This window comes from Vombatus ursinus, unplaced genomic scaffold, assembly GCF_900497805.2.
Source record: "Vombatus ursinus unplaced genomic scaffold, bare-nosed wombat genome assembly UNPS02014810.1, whole genome shotgun sequence".
NCBI lineage: Eukaryota > Metazoa > Chordata > Mammalia > Diprotodontia > Vombatidae > Vombatus > Vombatus ursinus.
Genome location: NW_020954588.1, coordinates 24,806,946 through 24,827,415, shown reverse-complemented (window position 1 = coordinate 24,827,415; position 20,470 = coordinate 24,806,946). Strand labels below are relative to the sequence as shown.

General features: G+C 37.9%; 1 protein-coding gene across 3 annotated transcripts in view; it reads left to right on the top strand.

The window, feature by feature from the left end:
• Window positions 1–20,470, top strand: part of NAALADL2 (N-acetylated alpha-linked acidic dipeptidase like 2) — a 1,445,704-nt gene that overhangs the window by 847,591 nt on the left and 577,643 nt on the right. For all 3 annotated transcript variants that reach the window (XM_027875745.1, XM_027875744.1, XM_027875746.1), the window contains one exon: window positions 10,382–10,655. In XM_027875745.1, the coding sequence (XP_027731546.1) occupies window positions 10,382–10,655 (274 nt within the window). The remainder of the gene's footprint in view (window positions 1–10,381; window positions 10,656–20,470) is intronic.

The window sequence follows — 20,470 nt, the reverse complement described above, 5'->3', positions numbered from 1 at the left end:
AAGGAGAAAGCAGGGTTGACAGGAGTGATTCAGATAGGGTCTGAATTGTAAAATCATACCTTGGGGCTTCTGTTATGCAATAAAGAAGAGAGCTGGATCAGTCCCCAGCACAGGATGGGGATGCCAGAACTTTCTGGATAACTAAAGTTCTTTCCCCATTGTTTAGTCATGGGGAAGGGGCTTTCAGAAATGTTTGTTGTAAGGGGGAGGGGAGTCTCATGTTAGGAGCTGTGCATCTATCTTCCCATGTAGAAATTCTGACACACTCACCACATTCAGTTTTAATTTACTTTTAACTCTGTGTCCTGCTTAAAGGGATATTTAATAAATGTTTGATTGATTAGCACTGTCTATCTGAGAAGATAGACATGAGCATTAGATACATGCGTCAGATACGTATCATGAACACAGCTCTGTGTGGGTCACATCTATGTGTTTCGAGTCCATTCAGATTTGCTTAAAGATGTGAAGCCCTGTACTTGGGATTGTCCCATCTCACAGTCTGACCATGTGCAGTTCAAGGCATTTTCAAGAGAAGGTGATTTTAATGTTGCCTCAGAAGTACTTTATTGATTGCTTTACAGCCATTCCTTTTCTCTAAAACTTCAACTATTTCCATTGTTGTCCTCTCTAAGTTGCAGGTCAGGTGCTGATCTTCATTGGTAGGGTGTTTCTTCATTGGAAGCTCCCTACACCAATAAAATCTCAAGTCACCTAAACCCTTCCTGGGCTATTGGATTTACCTAGCCGTTACTTCCAGTGGCCACTCAGTTTGCTCAGTCCTTACTTCCAAGATCATGGAGAATGGTACTTGATCATGGTCTGGGCTATAAGAGGAACAAAGAGAGAAGAAGACACAAGAGAAGAGAGAAGAGGACGAGGAGGAAGGCAGGCAGAGGGAAACATATCATTGAACTATATCACAGAATCAAAGATCCTGATCATTTTAAAACATTCCCCCGATTTTGCAGATGAAGAAATGTAATCCTCTCAACTAGATTGTAAGCTTCTTGAGCTCAGGAACTTTTTTTTCCCCTTTATTTATATCCTCAGTGCTTAGCACAATGCCTGGTACATAATAAGTGCTTAATATATGTTTATTGACTGACTGAGATCTCTAGAGGTTAAGTCTAAGGTCCCATAAGTTGTAAGTAACTGGTATTCAAATTCAAGACCAGTAACTCTGCCTTTAGTACTTAAAAAAAAATTGTACCATCCTGGATCAGATTCCTCATAGTGCTCAGATGACATCAGAATCAAATTCTGTTTGGAATTAGATATGTTGTTGTTGTTTTTGTTTCTGCTGTCGCTTATTTTTCCTTCATTGTTGGTGCCAGATCAGTTGGAAGGCCCTTTTGTTTATTGGCAGTCTAAGAATTGAGAGGTGTCTACTTGGACCAGCAGGCTCAGCTCTGCATGATTAGAAATCATTTCATAAAAAGATGCTTACGTCCATGTAAATGGTTTTTTTTTTTTCCAATCTCCCTGCTTTGTTCCTCTGTGAATACAACAAAGGTGGTGTCTAAATGACAGCCTATTCAAATGTGACAATAAGCAATATGCTTTCCTTGTCAAAACTGGTCTTCCTTTCTCTCTTTAGCATTTTACCTTTTCTTCTTTGTTTGATTCCATACTATTCTGACTTCCAGTAACCAATCATTTGAACAGACTGATTTCAATACAATATATAAAATGGACTGGATTAGCAGATGGTCACCTAATGTTTTATGCAAATAGCTATGTAATGAAGTATGATTTGATAAAGCAGATACCTCTCCTGGGTACTGGTTTTTTTTTTTTTTCTGACCACGAAGGCAGGTGGTCTTGGTTAGTGATTGTATGTCACCCCAACTCCAGTAGAGACATGCTTAAAACCTACCTGCTTCTGAGAACAATGGAAATATCATTCCTATGATACTTCCATGATTAGTCAATGTCACAAAAACAAAATATAAAGGCAACAGCAACTGCGGTGTTACTTCCCTCAAGTTTTAAAAGTTCCTTGCTTATATAAATGAAAATGACATCTATAATTTGTTTTAATATTCTACAGTAAAATTAAGGTAAATGCATACCTTGACAGAGTTAAGTATTTATCGAAATAGACTGAAAATCCTTTACATGGGCACCAGCATCTTTTTATGCAATGATTTCTAATCATCCAGAGCTGAGCCTGCTGGTTCAACTAGACAAAATCCTCTTGATTAAAAATCACCAGACTTGTGATTTCATCAATATGGGGAATTCCCACTAAGGAAATTCCTTCTGCTAATGCAGGTCAATACACGCTGTGCAATTTAAGATCTCAGAGAGTTTTCTGGGACACTGAGAGGATAGGTCAGTTGCCCAGGGTTACACATCCAGTATTTATATGAGACACGTAGACTTGAATACACATCATCCTGACTCCAAGGCTAGCCCTCTATCCAGTATACATTTTGGCCTCTTTTAACACAAGCTTTTTTTTAAGAACACTATGTCCTGGTCATTGAGTAAAAAGTATCCATAGACCAATTGTAAAGGAGCAAATCAGTGAGGCTGATTTCAGAGACTGATTACTGTAATGGAGAGATCACTAGGTTGTGTGATGTTTAAAAAGTCTGAGAGATATAGTTTCTGGGTAATTTAATAGTTTTATTAATTAGGCCAGCATGTTATTAATAAAAGAGGTTAGTGGCATTCTCAAGTACCAAAGATCCCTCATGCAGTGGACTCACAGTTTATATACCGTTGGAAGAGCAGATGTTCCTGAGGGTGGCAATCAACTCTGATTGGCTAACAATTAATGAGAGAATGAATATTATAATGAGAGGTGGACTATATTACAATGAGCTTCTTGAGGTACATGTTACTGAGTACTCAAATCTTGTCAAAGAGATTTATCAATTCCCATATCACTTCTCTGACAAAAGGGAGAATCCACATTTTCCCAGACTTGTCTGAGTAAACACGATGAGTAGGAAGCCACCATTTTGCCTAAACTTAGGATTTCTTTTACTGTCTTTGATCAGATCTTAGCCATCCTGGCTGGGTAAGTCTTTGGGAAAGATTTTCCATGGTGGTTGATTTCTGGATGAGGAAGTAGTAAAGGGGAAACACGTTGGTCCTGATTTAATAATTAGTTATTGATACAGGAGAGAAATAATCATTTCTCTCAGTTGAGAGCTTAAAGTTTTAGACCCATCCTTGCTTCTAATTAAGCCTTTCCTAGCGCTAGGATCCTATGCATATTCTTTTGGTTCACATTACTAGCCTTGTGCATGGAGTGGGGTAGGAAGAGAGTGAAGGAATGATTTTTTTTTTCCTTTTCAGTAAGTTTGCTTATCCTGGAATTCAGTGGAAATGAGTCCATTTTATCATAACCTTATTGAAATGGGATATGTTTCTTCCAATTATTTAGTCTACTAATGTATTCAGCACCTGTGGGAACACTGGATCATCAAGTAGGGACCATGTTAATCAAAAGACTTCGTATGTTTCAGCACTATTTCAAGTTTATGTCATTGCATTAGAGGGCAGAGCAGATGAAATTGAAGACTTGTAATGTTCTACTGATTGGATTAACTTGTCCATTTTTGTAGCCTGCTTGAAGACTTATTTTAGATAAATTAAGAAGATTAAATCTGAAGAGTGACCTTTGACAATTATTCTTTCTGGGAAAAAAAAAGGACTCAGTGCTCCGCTGCTGCTAACAATATATTTAGTATTCTCATGCAAGAGTCCCTCTCTTTCTCTCTGAAAACTTAATAGCTTCCCCAGCCATGATATAGTCTTTATTTTGCTAAATTGCATTTCTTCCCTCAAGAATATGTGCGTAACTGTTTCATCCTAGTGATGCCTAATGATACTTTTTTTTTTTTAACAGTCAATGCTCCCACTGTGCTCACACAGATTTTCTTTATTGTTAACAGGAGATGAAACTGTACAAGTGGAGAAAAAGTGAAGTCTTGCCATTGGGTTTCTGTGCTAGTATTTTCTGTTTCACATAGTCTAGGGTAGGGTGATTCTCAGAAATAGTTTTCTGTTTTTGTACTTGGGTTATCAACGGATTGATCTTTCTCCTAGAAACAAAAGGTGAGAAATAAAGACTTCAAATCCTGCAATCAACTAGTGGTTGCTGTGATATCTACTCGTCTGTAACCAGAGGAAGATGTCTGATGATCCTTCCATAACCATTTATTAATGGTTATTACTTAGGTTATAATGCTTGCTGTTTCCAAGGCTGTGTGTTCATTAGACTTGCTCTTTGTGAGCAAAGACTATCTATTTTTTCCTTTTTCTTTTCTTCCATTTCCCAAGCATTAGCCCAGTGCTTGGCATAGAGTAGAGGCCAAATGCATACTTGTAGACTGAAAGCTGGGCTCTGAGTTTGTGAAGACAAACAAAATCTAGTTCTGCCTTCAAAGAGTTTATAATCTGTCAGTTATTTTATCTCATTGTTAAAAATATGAGAATTCTGCATTACAATTGAGAATTTCTCATCTTATAAAATAAAAGCTTTTCCTTTTTTCCCTCCCTCAGATGGACAAACATTTCCATGAGCTACCCCTGAAGGTGGTTACATAGTTGTCTCCTAAATAGCTTTTCCTCTGAGTGAAGACAAAGAAAACTGTGACCTTAACATGGCTTTTCCAAAGATCTTCCTTTTTAATCCTCTATTCATTTTGATTGTCCTATAATATGATCTCAGACCATATAACTTCCTGCCCTGCTGTCAACCAATCAGAAAATTTGTCCAGCCAGTTATTTTGGAGGGAGAGAGAGACATAGTTGAGTTATGAAATGTTTTTGGTATTCATCAAAGAAGAAAAAAAATAAATGCTTCTGAATTCCCCTAATCACTAAAGTCAGTTTAATATCCATGGTTATATCTAATCCTGGAATTAATTTTAATGAAGAGGCACTGAGTACTGGAAGGATGAGAGTTCTAATTTCATCTTCAATGTGAACTATATGACCATGGATAAGTCACTTAACCTAACACAGCCTCAGTTTCCTCTTTTGTAAAAATAAACACAATGAAGAATGCAGTACCTATATCATAGACTTATTGTGGGGATCAAGTAAAATAATGTATACGAAGTTCTTCGTAAGCTTTCAAGCATAATTTCCCTGTTAGTGTTTCAGTGATCAGCCCTACTTTAATTTCTGAATTATAAATATATAAATAATATATAATAAATGTAATATAATTATATAGAAATGCTATATAATAATTGTACATAACATATAAATAACTCTATCCAAAAGCAGAGATCAAATAAGTTTAAGAATCTATATTAATTAAACCTTTTCTGTTTATTGTTTATAATAGTTAATTTGTACACAAAAGCTCAGGCCTTGGATATCTCCCAAAGAAAGGCTTCTGACTTTCCAAGGTGTCAGAATAATTTTTGTACACAGGTAGTTGCTCTTTCCCTCCCTCTCCCTCCTTTGCCTTCCTCCTGTTTGAAATTAGATTGTTTGTATCTGCCCTCCCTTATTCTTCCTTCATTGTCGGTGCCAGATCTGAATCATTTTGGAAAGTCCTTGAAAAATCTTAAGAACTGAGGGATGTCTAGTTGGACCAGCAGGCTCAGCTTTGGATGGTTAGAAGGAATTTCAGAAAAAATGCTGATGTCCATATAACAGTTTTTTTAATCACCGTGTTTTGCTCCTCTGTGCAGACAACAGGGGTGAAGTGTCTAAATGACAGCATATTCAAATGTCACAATAACCAATATGCTTTCCTTGTCAAAATTGGTCTTCCTTTCTCTCTTTAGCATTTTACCTTTTCCTCTTTGTTTGATTCCATACTGTTCTGACTTCCAGCAACCAGCCATCTGAACAGACTGATTTCAATACAACATATAAAATGGACTGGATTAGCAGATGGTCATCTAATGTTTTATGCAAATATCTATGTAATGAAGTATGATTTGATAAAGCAGATACCTCTCCTGGGTACTTCCTCCTTCCTTCTTTTGACATATCTATATGCATTTATAAATATATGCATTCCCATACAAATACACACACATATATTCTCCAGTGGGCATATAGCAAAAATGTCCTTGTAGGTGTAGTCTGTTTCCTCCACTGTCTTCCTCCATCAGTCACTTATAGTACACACTTGGCTCTCACCCCAGTGCTAGGAAGACTCCATGCATCGCTTCCTCCAACCCTGACATCAGTGATGCTCTGTGGCTCATCCAGTAGCAGGTGTTGAACAGTGATATAAACAGCATTTTCCCTACCAAAGCCAAAACCATCCTGCTTCCAGTCTGTATTGGCCAATGGAACACTGATTCCAAAGTCACTTCCCAAGTCAGGTATCAGGCACGACAGTTCATTATGCTGTCTGCCAAACTACTGGCCCATTGAAACCCTTATTTTAAATATGAAGGCAGAGTAAAAATTTCTGTCAAATAGCTTGTGATTTTAGGTGACACATTCTTTCTGGACTTGAAGATTTCTGTGTGTTTGATAAATTGAGGGCAGAGATTAAAATGCAGCTAATTCTCTAACATCGGCCTTGTTTTTAACCTATTGACATGTCTTGGTAGCACAGACTTTAGAATATATCAGAAGAAAACTAGCCCCTCTCTGCACTACAGGATCCCTTTCAGAGAGAGGGAAAGGGAGAGGTAGAGATGTGAGGGAAAACAAGCCCATTTTAAGAATAATATGGATAAACTGAAGAATATTGAGGGGAAGACCAAGAGAATAATGAACAAATCATCACCGTGAAGAATTAAGTGAAAGAACTGTGAAAGTTTTGCCTAGAAAAGGGAAGACTCAGGGGAGAACTGATGTCATGTCTTCATGGATTCATAGGAAAGACATGTGGCTTTTTTCTGCTTGGTGCTAAAGGACAGGTCTTAGTAAAAATTGGGGCTGGTGTTGATTGCAGTTAGATATGACGCAAAACCTCCTAACCATAGGACTCATCCAAAAATTGATCATGCTGTGTCAAGAGAGGTTTGTGATTCTTAAAAAGATGTCTTTGAACAAAGACTGGATAACGACTGTTGAGAATATCGTCGGGGGGAGTTCTCATTCAGGCTATCAGTTGACCTACCAGCCACTGAGGTCCCTTCTGATTTCAAGTGTCTCTGATCCAGTGCTTCCACTTTAGCTCAAATTGATTTCTCCCTCCTCGGTTGTCAATAGGGAACAATATGTTACAGTGGCATGGTACGATGGCACGGTACAGTGGCGTGAACTCTGCCTCTGGAGTTTGAAGAACTGAGTCCAAATCCTGTCTCTGATGCTTACTGCCTACCTGACCTTGGACAGGTTGCTTCATTTCCCTGAGAATTAATTTCCTTATCCATAAGATGAGAAGGCTGGACTAGATGGTTTCTGAAATCTCTTTCAGAGCTCAGTCTAGGATCTTACGAACTTGATCAAATTTCTTCTTTGATCTTGTTGCTTGCCGCTTTCTATCATAACTCTTCGTACATATACATATACACATATATGCATAGAAATGTATCTTTTAGCGTGTGTAGTGACTATGCACTCTGGGTTCATTCTTCCAACCCCCTCCCCCCCAAAACTAGCAGACTGGATTCCCAGATTTTGCCTGAATTAATCTCCCCTTCTGGATCCTAGGGATACCTTTGGGGGTCAGTGGAGTTCTTTTGGTGCTATAGATTCAAGACCACTCTGGTGTATTGACCACATTGGGCTTGGCTCTAGCTAACTCAGGAATGTATTATAGGTCCTGGAACTCTGGTGGCTTGTTTGAATTTTCAAAGCTCAAAAGTTTGTCCTCTGGTCCATTCTACCTGCAACATTCACATCAGAAACAAAACCAAATCCAAGGATAGATAAAAAGTTTTGTCATGTACTCATGTCAGTCCAGTCTGGGTGAGCAGAAACCTGTTGCTAGTACCCTCATGCATGCTCTCTCTCTCTGTTTCTCTGTCTGTCTGTCTGTCTGTCTCTCTCTCTCTCTCTCTCTCTCTCCCTCTCCCTGTCTCCCCCTGTCTCCCCTTCTCTCCCCTTCTCCCCCTCTCTCCCTCTCTTTCCATCCAGAGACCCATGTTCTTACCTTGATTATGCATGAGAAGACAAAGATTGATCCAGCTATTTAGGGCCCTTTTTCATGCCCACTCTGTTCTGTCTCAGCAGCTAATCAAAAGGATTTTCTTTATCACTGAGTAAGCAGACAGGTAACAGTCCCAGTCTACCTGCACCTGCTGTGAAGTAGAGATCCAGGCTGCTTCATTCTCTGGCATCATGTACTTCCAGAAACAAGTTCTCCCCTCCCCAAACCCTTCCCTCCACCTACATGCCAGCAGGCACACTCCCAGACCAGACTCTCCTTGGCCAGTATCTAGCCTTTATATAGGGCTTTAAGATCTGCAAAGTGTTTTTCATAGATTATAGCATTTGTTCCTCACAACAAACATTTAAGGTACTTGCTGTTATTATCCTCACTTTACAGATGAGATGTAGAGAAATGATAACGTTGGGGATAAAGTACTTGTCTCAGAACCAAGAAGACCTAGGTTCAAGTGCTACCTCAGACATATGCTGGCTGTGTCCTTGGATAAGTCACTAGTAGTCTTACAAAGAAGGTGCTAACCTATACAGTAAAAGAAATTCCTCACTGAAAGCTCCCTAAATAAAATCTCTATCTCCTCTATAGATTAAGGAATTGAGGCTGATGGATGATAAGTTACTTGCCCAGCATCACACAGCAAGTTAGTGTCAAAGATAAGATTTGGATTCAGGGCTTCCTAATTCTAGGTCTTACACTCTATGATGCCATTTACCTGTTTCTCTAGAGTACATAGTGACTCACATGCAGTGGGTGCTCATGGTATGGTTTTTAAATCTATTAAGTAAGAAAAATGGATAGAAAAGACTATAGGTAGGATAATTTTGTACAGAATATGAAATATTAAATTTCAAAAGCAAATTCCCTTTCAGTTTTTCTTCTGAGATGGAGTGGCCATGATGGTACAAACAGAGATATCTAGGACATAGTTTTCTGGTTGAATGGGATGACAAAGACTAAGTTCTATAGACATCAAAACTGTGACAGTACCTGGCCATGGTTCTTGAGGGAATCCTACAGAATACACCAATATCTGTGTAACCTAAATGCCATGAATCTACTCTCTCAATAGCTCCAGCTTATATTATATATATTATGTATTATATATAATAGATCATAGATATCATAGGCAACTAATAAATGCTTATGGCTTTATAGATCACTTGCTTCATCTACAGTAAACAACCTGGTCCTTCCTTTTCCCCAATGCAAGTACTGTTATTAGTTGTTTGAATAAGTAGTGTGCTTTAACACACACAACTGGGCTTCACAGTGGGGAAGAGCAGGATGGTGGAGGGTAAGTGCTTTGATGCCAATAGCAATAACAAATTAAGAGAATGACTTTTCACCATAAAAACCCCTGGCAGAATGCCATCCTGCACCATTTTATTTGAGCTCAGGCCCTGTATTATGATAAGATGATATTTAATAAGCATGCATGTCTAGTAATGTTTTAGAGATAATTTAGAAAACATTTCATGAATTCAGTAGGGTTTTAAAATCTAAATAGTCAACCATTGCAGATATCAACCCAGGAAAAATAACATAGACAGATGCAACAGTTAGAGAAGATACATGAAATAACCATCCTAGTTTAGAGTCATTGAATAGAATCAATCATGGTGCCATTATTTGTTCTTGTATATTAAAGGTGACCATGTTCATGCTCCTACAGTGGGTAGTGTTTGGTTTTATCAAATGGGATGATGAATGGAAAATGGTAAAAAGAAATACCAGGGGCCCCGGGTTCGATCCTGGTCCCACCATTTAACTCTCTTTGTGGCATTGAGTGAGTCACTTAACTCTTCTAGTTTCATTTTCCTCATGTGCAAAGGTGAAAGTGATAGACCAGAGGATCTACAAGGCCCCTTCCAGTTCTAAATGTACAATACTAAGCACATTGTAAAACTTGAAGCATTATATGAACATCAGCTATTAGGGTCATAGTACCATAGACTGGAAGACAGACCTGAGAAGTCTAGTCCAACCCTCATTTAACAAATGAGGAAACTGAGGTCCAAAGATTAAGTGCACAGCTCACATATTCAGTAGCAAAGCCTAGATATGAACACATATTGTCTTTTTGCATATTTTCTTACATATTTTTATGATCAAAAAGTTATTTACCATGCAGTTTCATATGATAGTGTTCTGATCACTTTAAAAAACAACCAAAACTCTAAGTATTAGTCTGCTAAGTTGTAACCTGATGGACAATTTTGATAAAACTTAAAGAGTCAAAACTACTATCAAAATTTTTTTAGATGAAGAAAACTAATTGCTTCTCTCTCTCTCTCTCTCTCTCTCTCTCTCTCTTTCTGTCTTTCTTAGGCATTTGATACAATTGTCTAAAAGCGAAGATGACACAGAATTTGCAGAGAAGCTCAAGGTTCAGTGGACTTCTCATGGTCTAGAAGAAGTACAGCTTTTCAATTACTCTGTCCTGCTTAGCTTGCCGGGGTCTTCTCCAAACACGGTGACTCTGAAGGACAGCAGCCAATGCTTTTATCCTAATGGCCAGCCATGTGACCAAGAGCCCAGAAAGGATCCCAGCCAAGGACTGCTGTACTCATATGCTGCCTACTCTGCCAGAGGAACTCTCGAGGTATTGTGACCATTTGTCTCTGTCATTTACAGTGAAATGGAATTAGAAAACACCAGCTTTCATCTAAATTGAACTCTCTGGCAAGATGTAAGTGGTGGAAATGCCTGTTACAGGCTCAGAGTCTGGAGGGAGGAGAAATACTTGCAATGCTGGGCTCTCCAATCAACCTTCTTGTTGACATGTTTTGAAAGTGAAGACACATCATGAGCATTTAATACTATTGCGTGGCATGATTAACTCCTTCTAGTTTAAACTGGTTCTGATGGTGGGAGAAAAACACTTTTCATACTTCTTTCCACAATTCTTGAATCAGTCCATCAATAAGTATTCATTAAGGACCCACTATATTCTAGGTACTAGGCTAGGTGCTGTGTAGAGAAAGGTCAAGATTTTACAATCACTTCCCTCAAAGAGCATACATTGGGAAAAATTCATGGATTGATAAAAATAAGGAAGATATAAAATTGGAAGGTGCTCCCCCAAGATTATGTCTTCAAAGAAAAAATGAGGTAGAAAATAAGATATTTTGTAGAGTGTTCAGCATACTTGTGTATGAATTGTACTGGATGGTTTCTGAGGGACTTTCCAGCTCTATATGGTAAGGAACTATCCTTTTGACAATTATCTTGTGATCAGATCATTAAGGCAAAAAGACAACTTTAGATTTCAGGTATTCTAAGCCATCATAGGTAACTTACTGACTTCTGACACTTTCTTTGTATGACAATAATGTCAGACATTTCTGTAACCTTAAGGTTTGCAAAATGTATTATATATTTTTTCATATGATGGTCATAACCATCTTATAAGAGAGTTAATCTATATATTACCACCCCCATTTTCCAGATAAAGAAACTGAGACTTAAAGATACTCAGTGTCACCCAGATAGTAAGTTTCAGGATTTGAATCCATGTCTTCGTAAATTGAGTTTAGCACTTGGAGCACTAAACAGCATTGCCTGAATGTGTAATCAAGACAGGTCAAATTCAGGATAGAAAAAACCTTGACCATGGACTGCATATTCCATCATGGTGCCATGATCAATGGTTAATTCAGAAACTGTAAATAATCCACGATTGAAGAAATGAGTGTTCATTGCCAATTAGGACAATACTAGGTGATGATGTTTCAGCTTTTTCTTCTCATAGTACTTATCTCTTTTGATATCCTTGCACCCAAAAAGGAAATATGGAGGTTGGGTAATAAAGCAGGTACTTTGGAGCTTTTTGAACAACCTTAATGAAAGAGTGTTGATTTTCTAGTTGGATGTGAGTCAGAAAGGGGTCTTTAGTAGAAGGTCACTGGGCTCTGTTATTGCCATGTCTGTTTGATTTTTTTTTTCCCACAAAGGAGACACAGTAGTAACATTTGCTTCTAATAAAAACTAGAAAGGCTATTTGATCTGGTAGGTGTTAGAATCAAGACTCAAGAAAATGGAATTTAACAGGGATAAAAAATACATTGCATCTCAGATTGAAACTGATAAGGGATGAGGACATTTCGGCTTGATAGTACTTCATGTGGAAAAGTCCTAGGCTAGAGATTGACATAACATTGTGATTAACTACACAAAACGAAACAACCAAAAAAAAAAACTAGAAAAAAAAAACACTAAGCTGCCTCAACAGAAATAGCATCCAGACTAAGGCAAGTAATAGGCCTGCTGTACTCTGCTTGGGTCACACCACAGTGGAATATTGTGTTCCTTTCTGGTTACCACATCTTAAGAAACATTTGGCAAACTCCGCCTCTTTCAGAGTTGAAATAGATGATCTTTGAAGTTCATGCCAAGTCTGAAAATCTATGATCTCATTCTTTCTTCCATAATGTAACCCTTTGAGAATAAAGTAGAGGAGAACAGGTATGTTGCTACTAGTTCAGGACTTGTTAAAAAGAGTTATTAAGTGAGTTTCCCACATTTATACCTTTAGTTTGTAATAATAGAGTCAGGAATCGAACTCATATCTCCTGACTCTGTCTAGAGCAGAGGCATCATGCACATTGCCTGCCACATTACCAACTGTGACTTGAACCAGATTAAATGTAATTGGGAAATATTATTTTTCAAAATAAATAAAAATACAGTAGAACATAGATAATGTTAATATGTGGTTTTCTAAATCAACATTTACTTGCAGGGATCCTTATGTATAGTTTCTATTTGAATTTGACACCACTGCTCTTGACCAGGTTACATCTCCACCTCTGCATATTTTTAATTATTTGGTTTCCATCTTCACTTCCACTTGATATATATGGAGACAGCTTAGAAAAGTGAAAAGAATGTTAGATTTGAAGGCAGAGGTCTTTAGCAAGATCCTAGCTCCACCACTTAGTACCTAAGTGACCTTAAGAAAGTCATAATCTACAGAAAGTCAAAATCTACTTCTCTAGGCTTTGGTTTTTTTCAATATTAAAAAAGAATGGGGAGATCCTAGATGATTTCTAAGCGTTCATATAGCTCTAAATCTATGGTAATGATGATAGATAGATAAATAGATAGACAGAAAGAAAAAGGTGATAGTCATAGCATAACTATACTAAACTCTAGGGATATGAACACAACTAAACAAGACAATCTCTGTTCTCCGGGAGCTTACATTCTAATGGGAGAAGACAACAAATACAAGAAAACTGTAGGAGAAAGGGGCGATGGCCTGAGTAGAGCTATCATGGTGTACAGACAGCCTGAAAATACTATGGACACCTGGATTTTGAAAGATGAGGCCAAAAAACTGGTCCAAGAGCAGTTCCAGGGATAGAGTCCAATTTTCCATTGGGGAGGAAGTGGAGATGATGGTTTGAGAGGTGGGGATATGGCATGGAGATAACTAGGAAATGATTATCAATTTAAATGGGTAAATAATATCAAGAGAAATCCATTGTGTTTTCTCTAACCTTAAGATTTCAGATGGGGGTCTTACAATAGGGGGAAAAAAAGTAATGCTTGATTTCCACACCTTTGAAGCCATCAGTTGGTGGTTAATTTTAATAATATAAAAGTTTTTTTCTGATTATGATTTCTGGGATCTTTGGGATCATATAACCCAATTCTAGAATATTTTGCAGAATAAACTTTGTTCTGTGATAATATCAAAAAGTTATTTAGAAATTCTATGTTCACTGTTCCTACCAACTCAACTTTTTTTCTCTCCTGCTCCACAGATTGATACTTGTTTTCAGCCAAAGGAATCCTGGCAGGAGTCTTAAAACTAATGAAAAGTTAATAAAATATTGAATGTGTATGCAGAAGGCTAAGAGCACGATTCTACACATTCCTGTTCTCTTCTCTTTCTCAAAGCTCCCCCCTCTCCCTCCCTTTCTTGTATACAATATCTGTTTTTTTGTGGTTGTAGAAAAATTAGTCATTCTTTCCTCCCTGACAGATTGGTACTCTAGGACATCTAAGCAGTCACCTTTCATTTTCTTTATCCTCCCAAATCTCTACCGATTATAGCACTTCACCTTCAGGTGCTCTCACTGTTCAGCTAGGAAAGGGAGAGTAATGTCACTTCATCTCCTTAGCATTCTTGTCCTTTGGCTGGTGCAGATAACAAATGTTACCTGGTAACATTTCCTTTTAAACATTTAATGTGCTTTGAATTCTTAATACAAAGAAACATAAGTATTTATGTGTTTTTAACCAAACTAGATAAAACCTATATAAAAATGTGTAACACTTGATAAAGTAGATGGGAAGGATCTGGATTCCTCAGGACTGTCATCTCCCTCTTTCTCTTAACTTCTATTAATCCATGCTGGTTTCCAGCTGGCTTTCACAAATTAATTGCTTAGTAGCGAAACTGTGAATGGATATAGGAGATAAGTATTTCTTGTTAGAATACCAGATCTTTTTTTTCCCCAGCTTGATATTCATTAACAAAAAGCCTTCTCTCCTCCTCCTTCCTCATAGTGGGGCAAAAGGTAGCACAGTTCCATGAATTATTTCCTTGAACAAAATGGTTCAGTTCAACAAAATCAGAGGGATTCTAGGATTGTAGATTTAGGACTGAAAAGACCTTATTCTTTGTCTAGTCTATCCCTTTCATTTTACAGATGAGGAAACTGAGGTCCATAGAGTTTAAGAGTTGCCTAAGGTCATGCTGCCAGTAAGTTTCAGAGGCAGGTTTTGAATCCAGGTCTTTTTAATTCTGAGGTTAGCATTCTGTCCTTCCTGACTTACTGAATCATAACAAGCCATTACAACATTTGGGGTAAATTCACCCGAGCATGAGGTGAATGAGTACCTCCAGGAGAGACCTTAGGTCTTGGGACAAAAGGTCTCATTAGGAGAGAGAACTCACAGGGAGAGGATTATTACTATAGTCAGAGACCCTGGGACATCACTAATTGTCTATTGAGGTGGGCTTGACTAGAGGGTAGCTCATCCTAGAGGACGGTATGTCTCGGGTTCCCACCTCAGCTAGCATGTATGAGTGTTCTTTCTGTGAGCCACTGGCTTCCTCTACATTTCCAATAGAGCCTAAAGTCTGCTCCAGTTGAGTCCACTCATTCTGTGGGAGGGAATGACTTGTCTTCCAGAGAGCATGTCTATTAACCTTTGTATTGAGCAGACATACCTTCAATCACCAAGATCAGGAATGGGATAGAGGGAAAGGTGGGTATAGCAGGGGTTGCGGGAACATGGTAGATGAGATCTACAGTTATGGAGACTGTGGCTCAGAGTTTGTGAAACATTATGATTCAAGGGAACTGAACTGAGAGAAAGAAATACCCCAGCCCTTCCCTGTAGTGTCAGCTGCCCCTTCATAACCTGGTGCCAATCCCCGTTATTTCCACCCTAGGTATATTTCTGCTCTTCACCGGGAATGGGCTGGCTTTATTGGACAATACCTACTTCATTATCATATCTCTCCTTCCCTTAAACTCCAAATACCTTCTTCCTCAGAAATTATAGAAATTATCAGATAGGACTGGGAGTTTATTTTTGCATTAGCTGTTGTGTCTTAGAAATAGTTGACTATCTTCCTATCCTACATTATCTATTTTCTTTCAAATTGCTTTATATACAATCACCATTGTATCTACACAACACACACACACACACACACACACACACACACACACCCACCTACAACCAGCATGGTTGTATATGTTATACTGAGGTCAAATTTAGACACCCAATCCATTATTTTGTAAATAATTGTTAAGTAGCTGTATGCACTCAGCTTTGTGTTGCTATAGGTGTTTGTGTATCCAATCAGCCTAGAGGTAAGGCTATTCTTAATATGAATACTTAATTCTTAATATTCTTAATGATTCTCAATATGAATATTAAGAACTTCTGGCAGAAACTGGAACACTGGGGACAAAATACTTAAGACAACTGCGCTTAGATCGGTGTTAAATCAGAACAGGCAGAATTTGTATTCTGTGGTATAGAACTGAATCAAGGATTTTCAAAGTAAAGAATCAGGGAATCAACTGGGTATTTATCATGGCAGATTGCCATTTGTTCCGACTGGCCAGCTCGTGGTTTGGTTTGTTTTTCATTCAGTTCACAGAACTTGCCTCTCGTTTTTGGTTGTTGTACAACTGAGGGGTTACGTGACTTGCCTATGGTGACACAGCCAGTGTATGGCAGATACAGTACTTGGGCCCAGGTCTTCTTGATTATGGGGTTCATTCTTTATCCACTGTGCTTTGCTGCTTCTGTGAAATAGGTATCACTGGCATTATTCTCCTTTTTTCATACACGAGTAAACTGAGAGCTACTTGCCTGTATTCGCAGAGCTAGTAAATGTCAGAGGCTAGATTCAAAGCCAGCCCTTCCAAGCTCCAAGTCCGTCTTTCTATTTGCTTGAGGCAGCTACATGTCACAGTGGATAGAGCACTGAGCCTAGAAAGTCAGGAAGACCTGAAGTCAAATCCAGCCTCAGACACTTTTTAGTTACACCAGCCTCAGATACTTATTAGTTACATGACTCTGGCCAAGTCATTTAACCTTTTCCTGCCTCAGTTTCCATTATTCCATTATAATTGAATTAAATTCCACAAAATTCCATTAAAATGGATATAATAATAGCACCTACCTCCCAGGTGCTATTATTTATGAAGATCAAATGAGAAAATATTTGTAAAGTACCTCACAAACTTTAAAGTATTATATAAATGTACATTTTTATTATTATTTTATACCATCTTTTGAAGACTAGTTTAGAGACACTCAAAACCTCAGGGTTAGCCACTAAGTGATGCATTTTTTTCCTGCCACAACCCCACATGAAACCCACCAATTTAGGTGTGTAAGGTATTAGTACTTAGCATAGTGCATGGCACATAATAGGTGCTTTTAATAAATACTTTTTGACTGTCTAAGATCTATATCTATGGGGTCTCAAATTCTTGGAGTATTGAAGTATCAGTGTAATTCTTCATTCAAATCAATCTGGGGATGTTTGCGTTGCCTTTGTGTCTAGTAGACTTCTTTTTCTGTCTGAAGTACATTTTATTTACTTGACTTGCTACTAGGCAGAGCCATTAAAGAATTCTTAAGTTATTGTAGTCTGGCTGCCAAAAGAACCACATAGCTCCTTTTTGTTTTGACAAGGTTATTTCTAGAATAGTGGCATTCTTTTCCTTTGTAGGGCTATCCTGTCCATTCATCACAGGGCCATTTTGTATGAGCTCTCCAATTTGAGCTTTCTGGTAACAGTCTAAACAGCATTTGTGATATCTGAGATCTATTTCGAAAACCTACTTAGTGCCAGCATGATGGATGGTGTACTTTGCAACTTCTTTGGAATTCATCGTGCATTGAAAAGGTGACATTGTTTACCCCGTCATCATGACAGGCGGGTCAGTAGAAGGGTTCTAAGGAGACTTGTCCTGTCAGTTGTGAAATACACATTAGAATGGATACATAAATAATTTAGCATGGGTAAGGTTGGCTTGGGGGAATACACACAGGCTTGTATTTTTATTAAAAGGTAAGTATCAACTGTAATTTTGTGGCAAGGTCAAAGATTTTACTGACAACTTTCCATTGACTTCATAAATGGCCTACTTGGCTTTGCATTTCATTCCTATTATTGAGAATTGTACTTTAACGAAAGATACAAATAAACAGAAAAGTAATTACCTTTACAGGACTAGGTACTATTATTTTTCTGTGGTCTTATTTTTTAAATCTCAATTATTCTACTTACAATGATTATCAATTCTAAAACATACATTAGGCTTCTACTATGTATTAGGAATTGGAGATCAAAGACATGAAGAAAAATTCTCTCCCCTCAAGAAGCTTACAAGTACACAAATAAGTTAATGTAACATATATATGCAAAAGAAATACAAAATTATTTTAAGGGACACAGATCTATGGGTGAGTGGACATTAGGAAAAGTCTCATGTAGGAAGTGATATTTAAGTTGAACCTTGAAAGAAAGTAGGGATTTTGAAAGATTGGAAGCAAGAAGGAAATCCATTTCAGTCATATTGGACTGACTGGACAAAGAAACAAGATAGGAGATCAAGTATTATGAATGGGGAACAGCAAGTAATCTTGTTTGATTGAAATACATTATAGCCATCCTCTTAACTGAGTATGTAATATGACAGCATTGGCCACCATATAGTGGACAATAGATAGTAGTGGAAATAACAGAAATGATTAAAATAAATTGAAACACCATTTTGATATGTCATGGAAACTGGAAGCAAACCTTGTCCTTGGCTGCCTGAATTATTTCTTCCTATCTTCGATTTAATGTGATGAATATTAATTGATAGGGAGGAAAGTGCCTTGATGACAATGACTAAATAATAAAATATAAATACCCTAATGTGTATTTTGAATTAAAACTGGCAGCTCAAAGGAATGAAATGTTGTGCTCTTGAAGGTGGGATGATAAATCATGTAGAGTTGGGCTTTAACAGCCCTTCTTGTCTTTACGGATAAAGTATCAAGACATGGTAGTTTGTTAACATATAACATCTGAAGCATACCCGATATTTTGTCAGGTTATCTAAAGAGAAAAAATACAATCATCTTCCAGTTGTACAAAATTCCTTAATGTCTTATGGCTGTATATCTTTTTTTTTTTTTGTCTCCATGAGCATCTTTATCTTTCTCTCCTTTTTTTTGTGATGCTTTCAGACAAAAACTAACTTTTCAGTACTAATCCAAGAGTGGCCCTGTGAAGTTGGTTCAGTATGATTCAGTGTCCTGGATGAAATATCAGGAGACTGGAGAAATAGGCTTGCAGAGCCATCTTGTAGCTTCTCCCATGATATATAAAGACATTGCTGACTCCCTGTCACTGGAGATAAGAACTTCAGATGGTTTTTAGTAGTGGTGATTGGTATGCATTAATTGTCCACCCTACTTCCTTTGTCTCTTGGCCAGGCCCCATTTCAGGAAAAAGAATTTATTTGTGAGATGGCCCCCTGGGTTGAGCTGCTATCAATGGTCAACAATCAATCAACAGTCATTTATTAAACATCTACAATATGTCAGACACTATTCTAGGGGAATACAGATATAAAGACAAAAATGAAATACCCTCAAAGGGCTTGTACTCTATTGGGGAAACATCATATATATATATACACACACACACACACATATATATATATGTACACATACACACACACACACACACACACGCAGAGAGAGAGAGAATGTCCCAAATGTCTTCAGCTCTGAAACCTCGAAACTGAACTAAGATATCTGATATCCTTTGTATAAAATATTTGCCAAATAAATAAATGTAGTTTCAGTGGGAAGACACTCACATGATCCAGAAGGTTTTGTTTCTGATGTTTTTATCTGCTTTTTGTTGTGGGTGGTTGTTTCGTTTTTCCCATGCAAAGTCAACTGGCCCAAATGTGTATGGAATCTCTGACTTTGAATTTTATACACATCCTCATCGAGTGAACTGAATCTGAGTGCAGTCCAGCTTTGAGAAACCACTGGGCTGTGTGGTCATGGAAAAAGTGTTGAATGTAGAGTAAGGATAACTAGTGGAAGTTCAAATCCAGTTCCACCACTAACACCCTTTGTGACCTGGAGCAACTTACTTCCTGCATCTGAAATTCAGTATGGCTTAAAGCACTTTCTTTCTAATCTGCAGAAGTAGAATGTGTGACCCTGAACAAGAATCTTAACTTCTTTCTTTGGGGCTCAGTTCCCTAGGAATTTACCTTTCTTCATATGTAAAATGAAGAGTTTGGACCAGATATCCTTATCTAAGGGCCCTTCCAGCTCAAAATTTACAGTCCTATGAGCCAATGAGGGGCAGCAAAGGGGTGCAATGGATAGAACACCTGGCCTAGAGTCAGGAAGACTCATCTCCCTGAGTTCAAATCTGGCCTCATACACTCTCTAGCTGTGTGACCCTGAACAAGTCACCTGGTCCTTCTTTGCCTCAGTTCCTTCATCTATAAAATGAGTTAGAGAAGGAAATGGAAAACACTCCAGTATCTTTGTCAAGAAAACTCAAAATGGGGTCACAAAGAGTCAAACATGACTGAAAAACAATTGAACAGCAACAAAAATGAGCCTGTGACCTACTAAATCACAGAATGGTTGCAATCTGCATCAATGAATTTCAGATCAGGAATTCTCCATGCTTTTGAAATCAAATATGCCAATGCAAAGATTCTTTGCAAATTCACATAAAATTGAGATGATATTACCTGTACTATTCCATAAATTTGTTAGGAAGAAAGCCCACTATGCCTCTCAAAGTGCTGGTAGCAATTTTAAGTCTCCTTGACATTAGGAACAGCTTTGTTTTTGTCTCTGTCGTTTTTGCCTCTACTATAGATGCTCAACAAATTCTTATTAAAT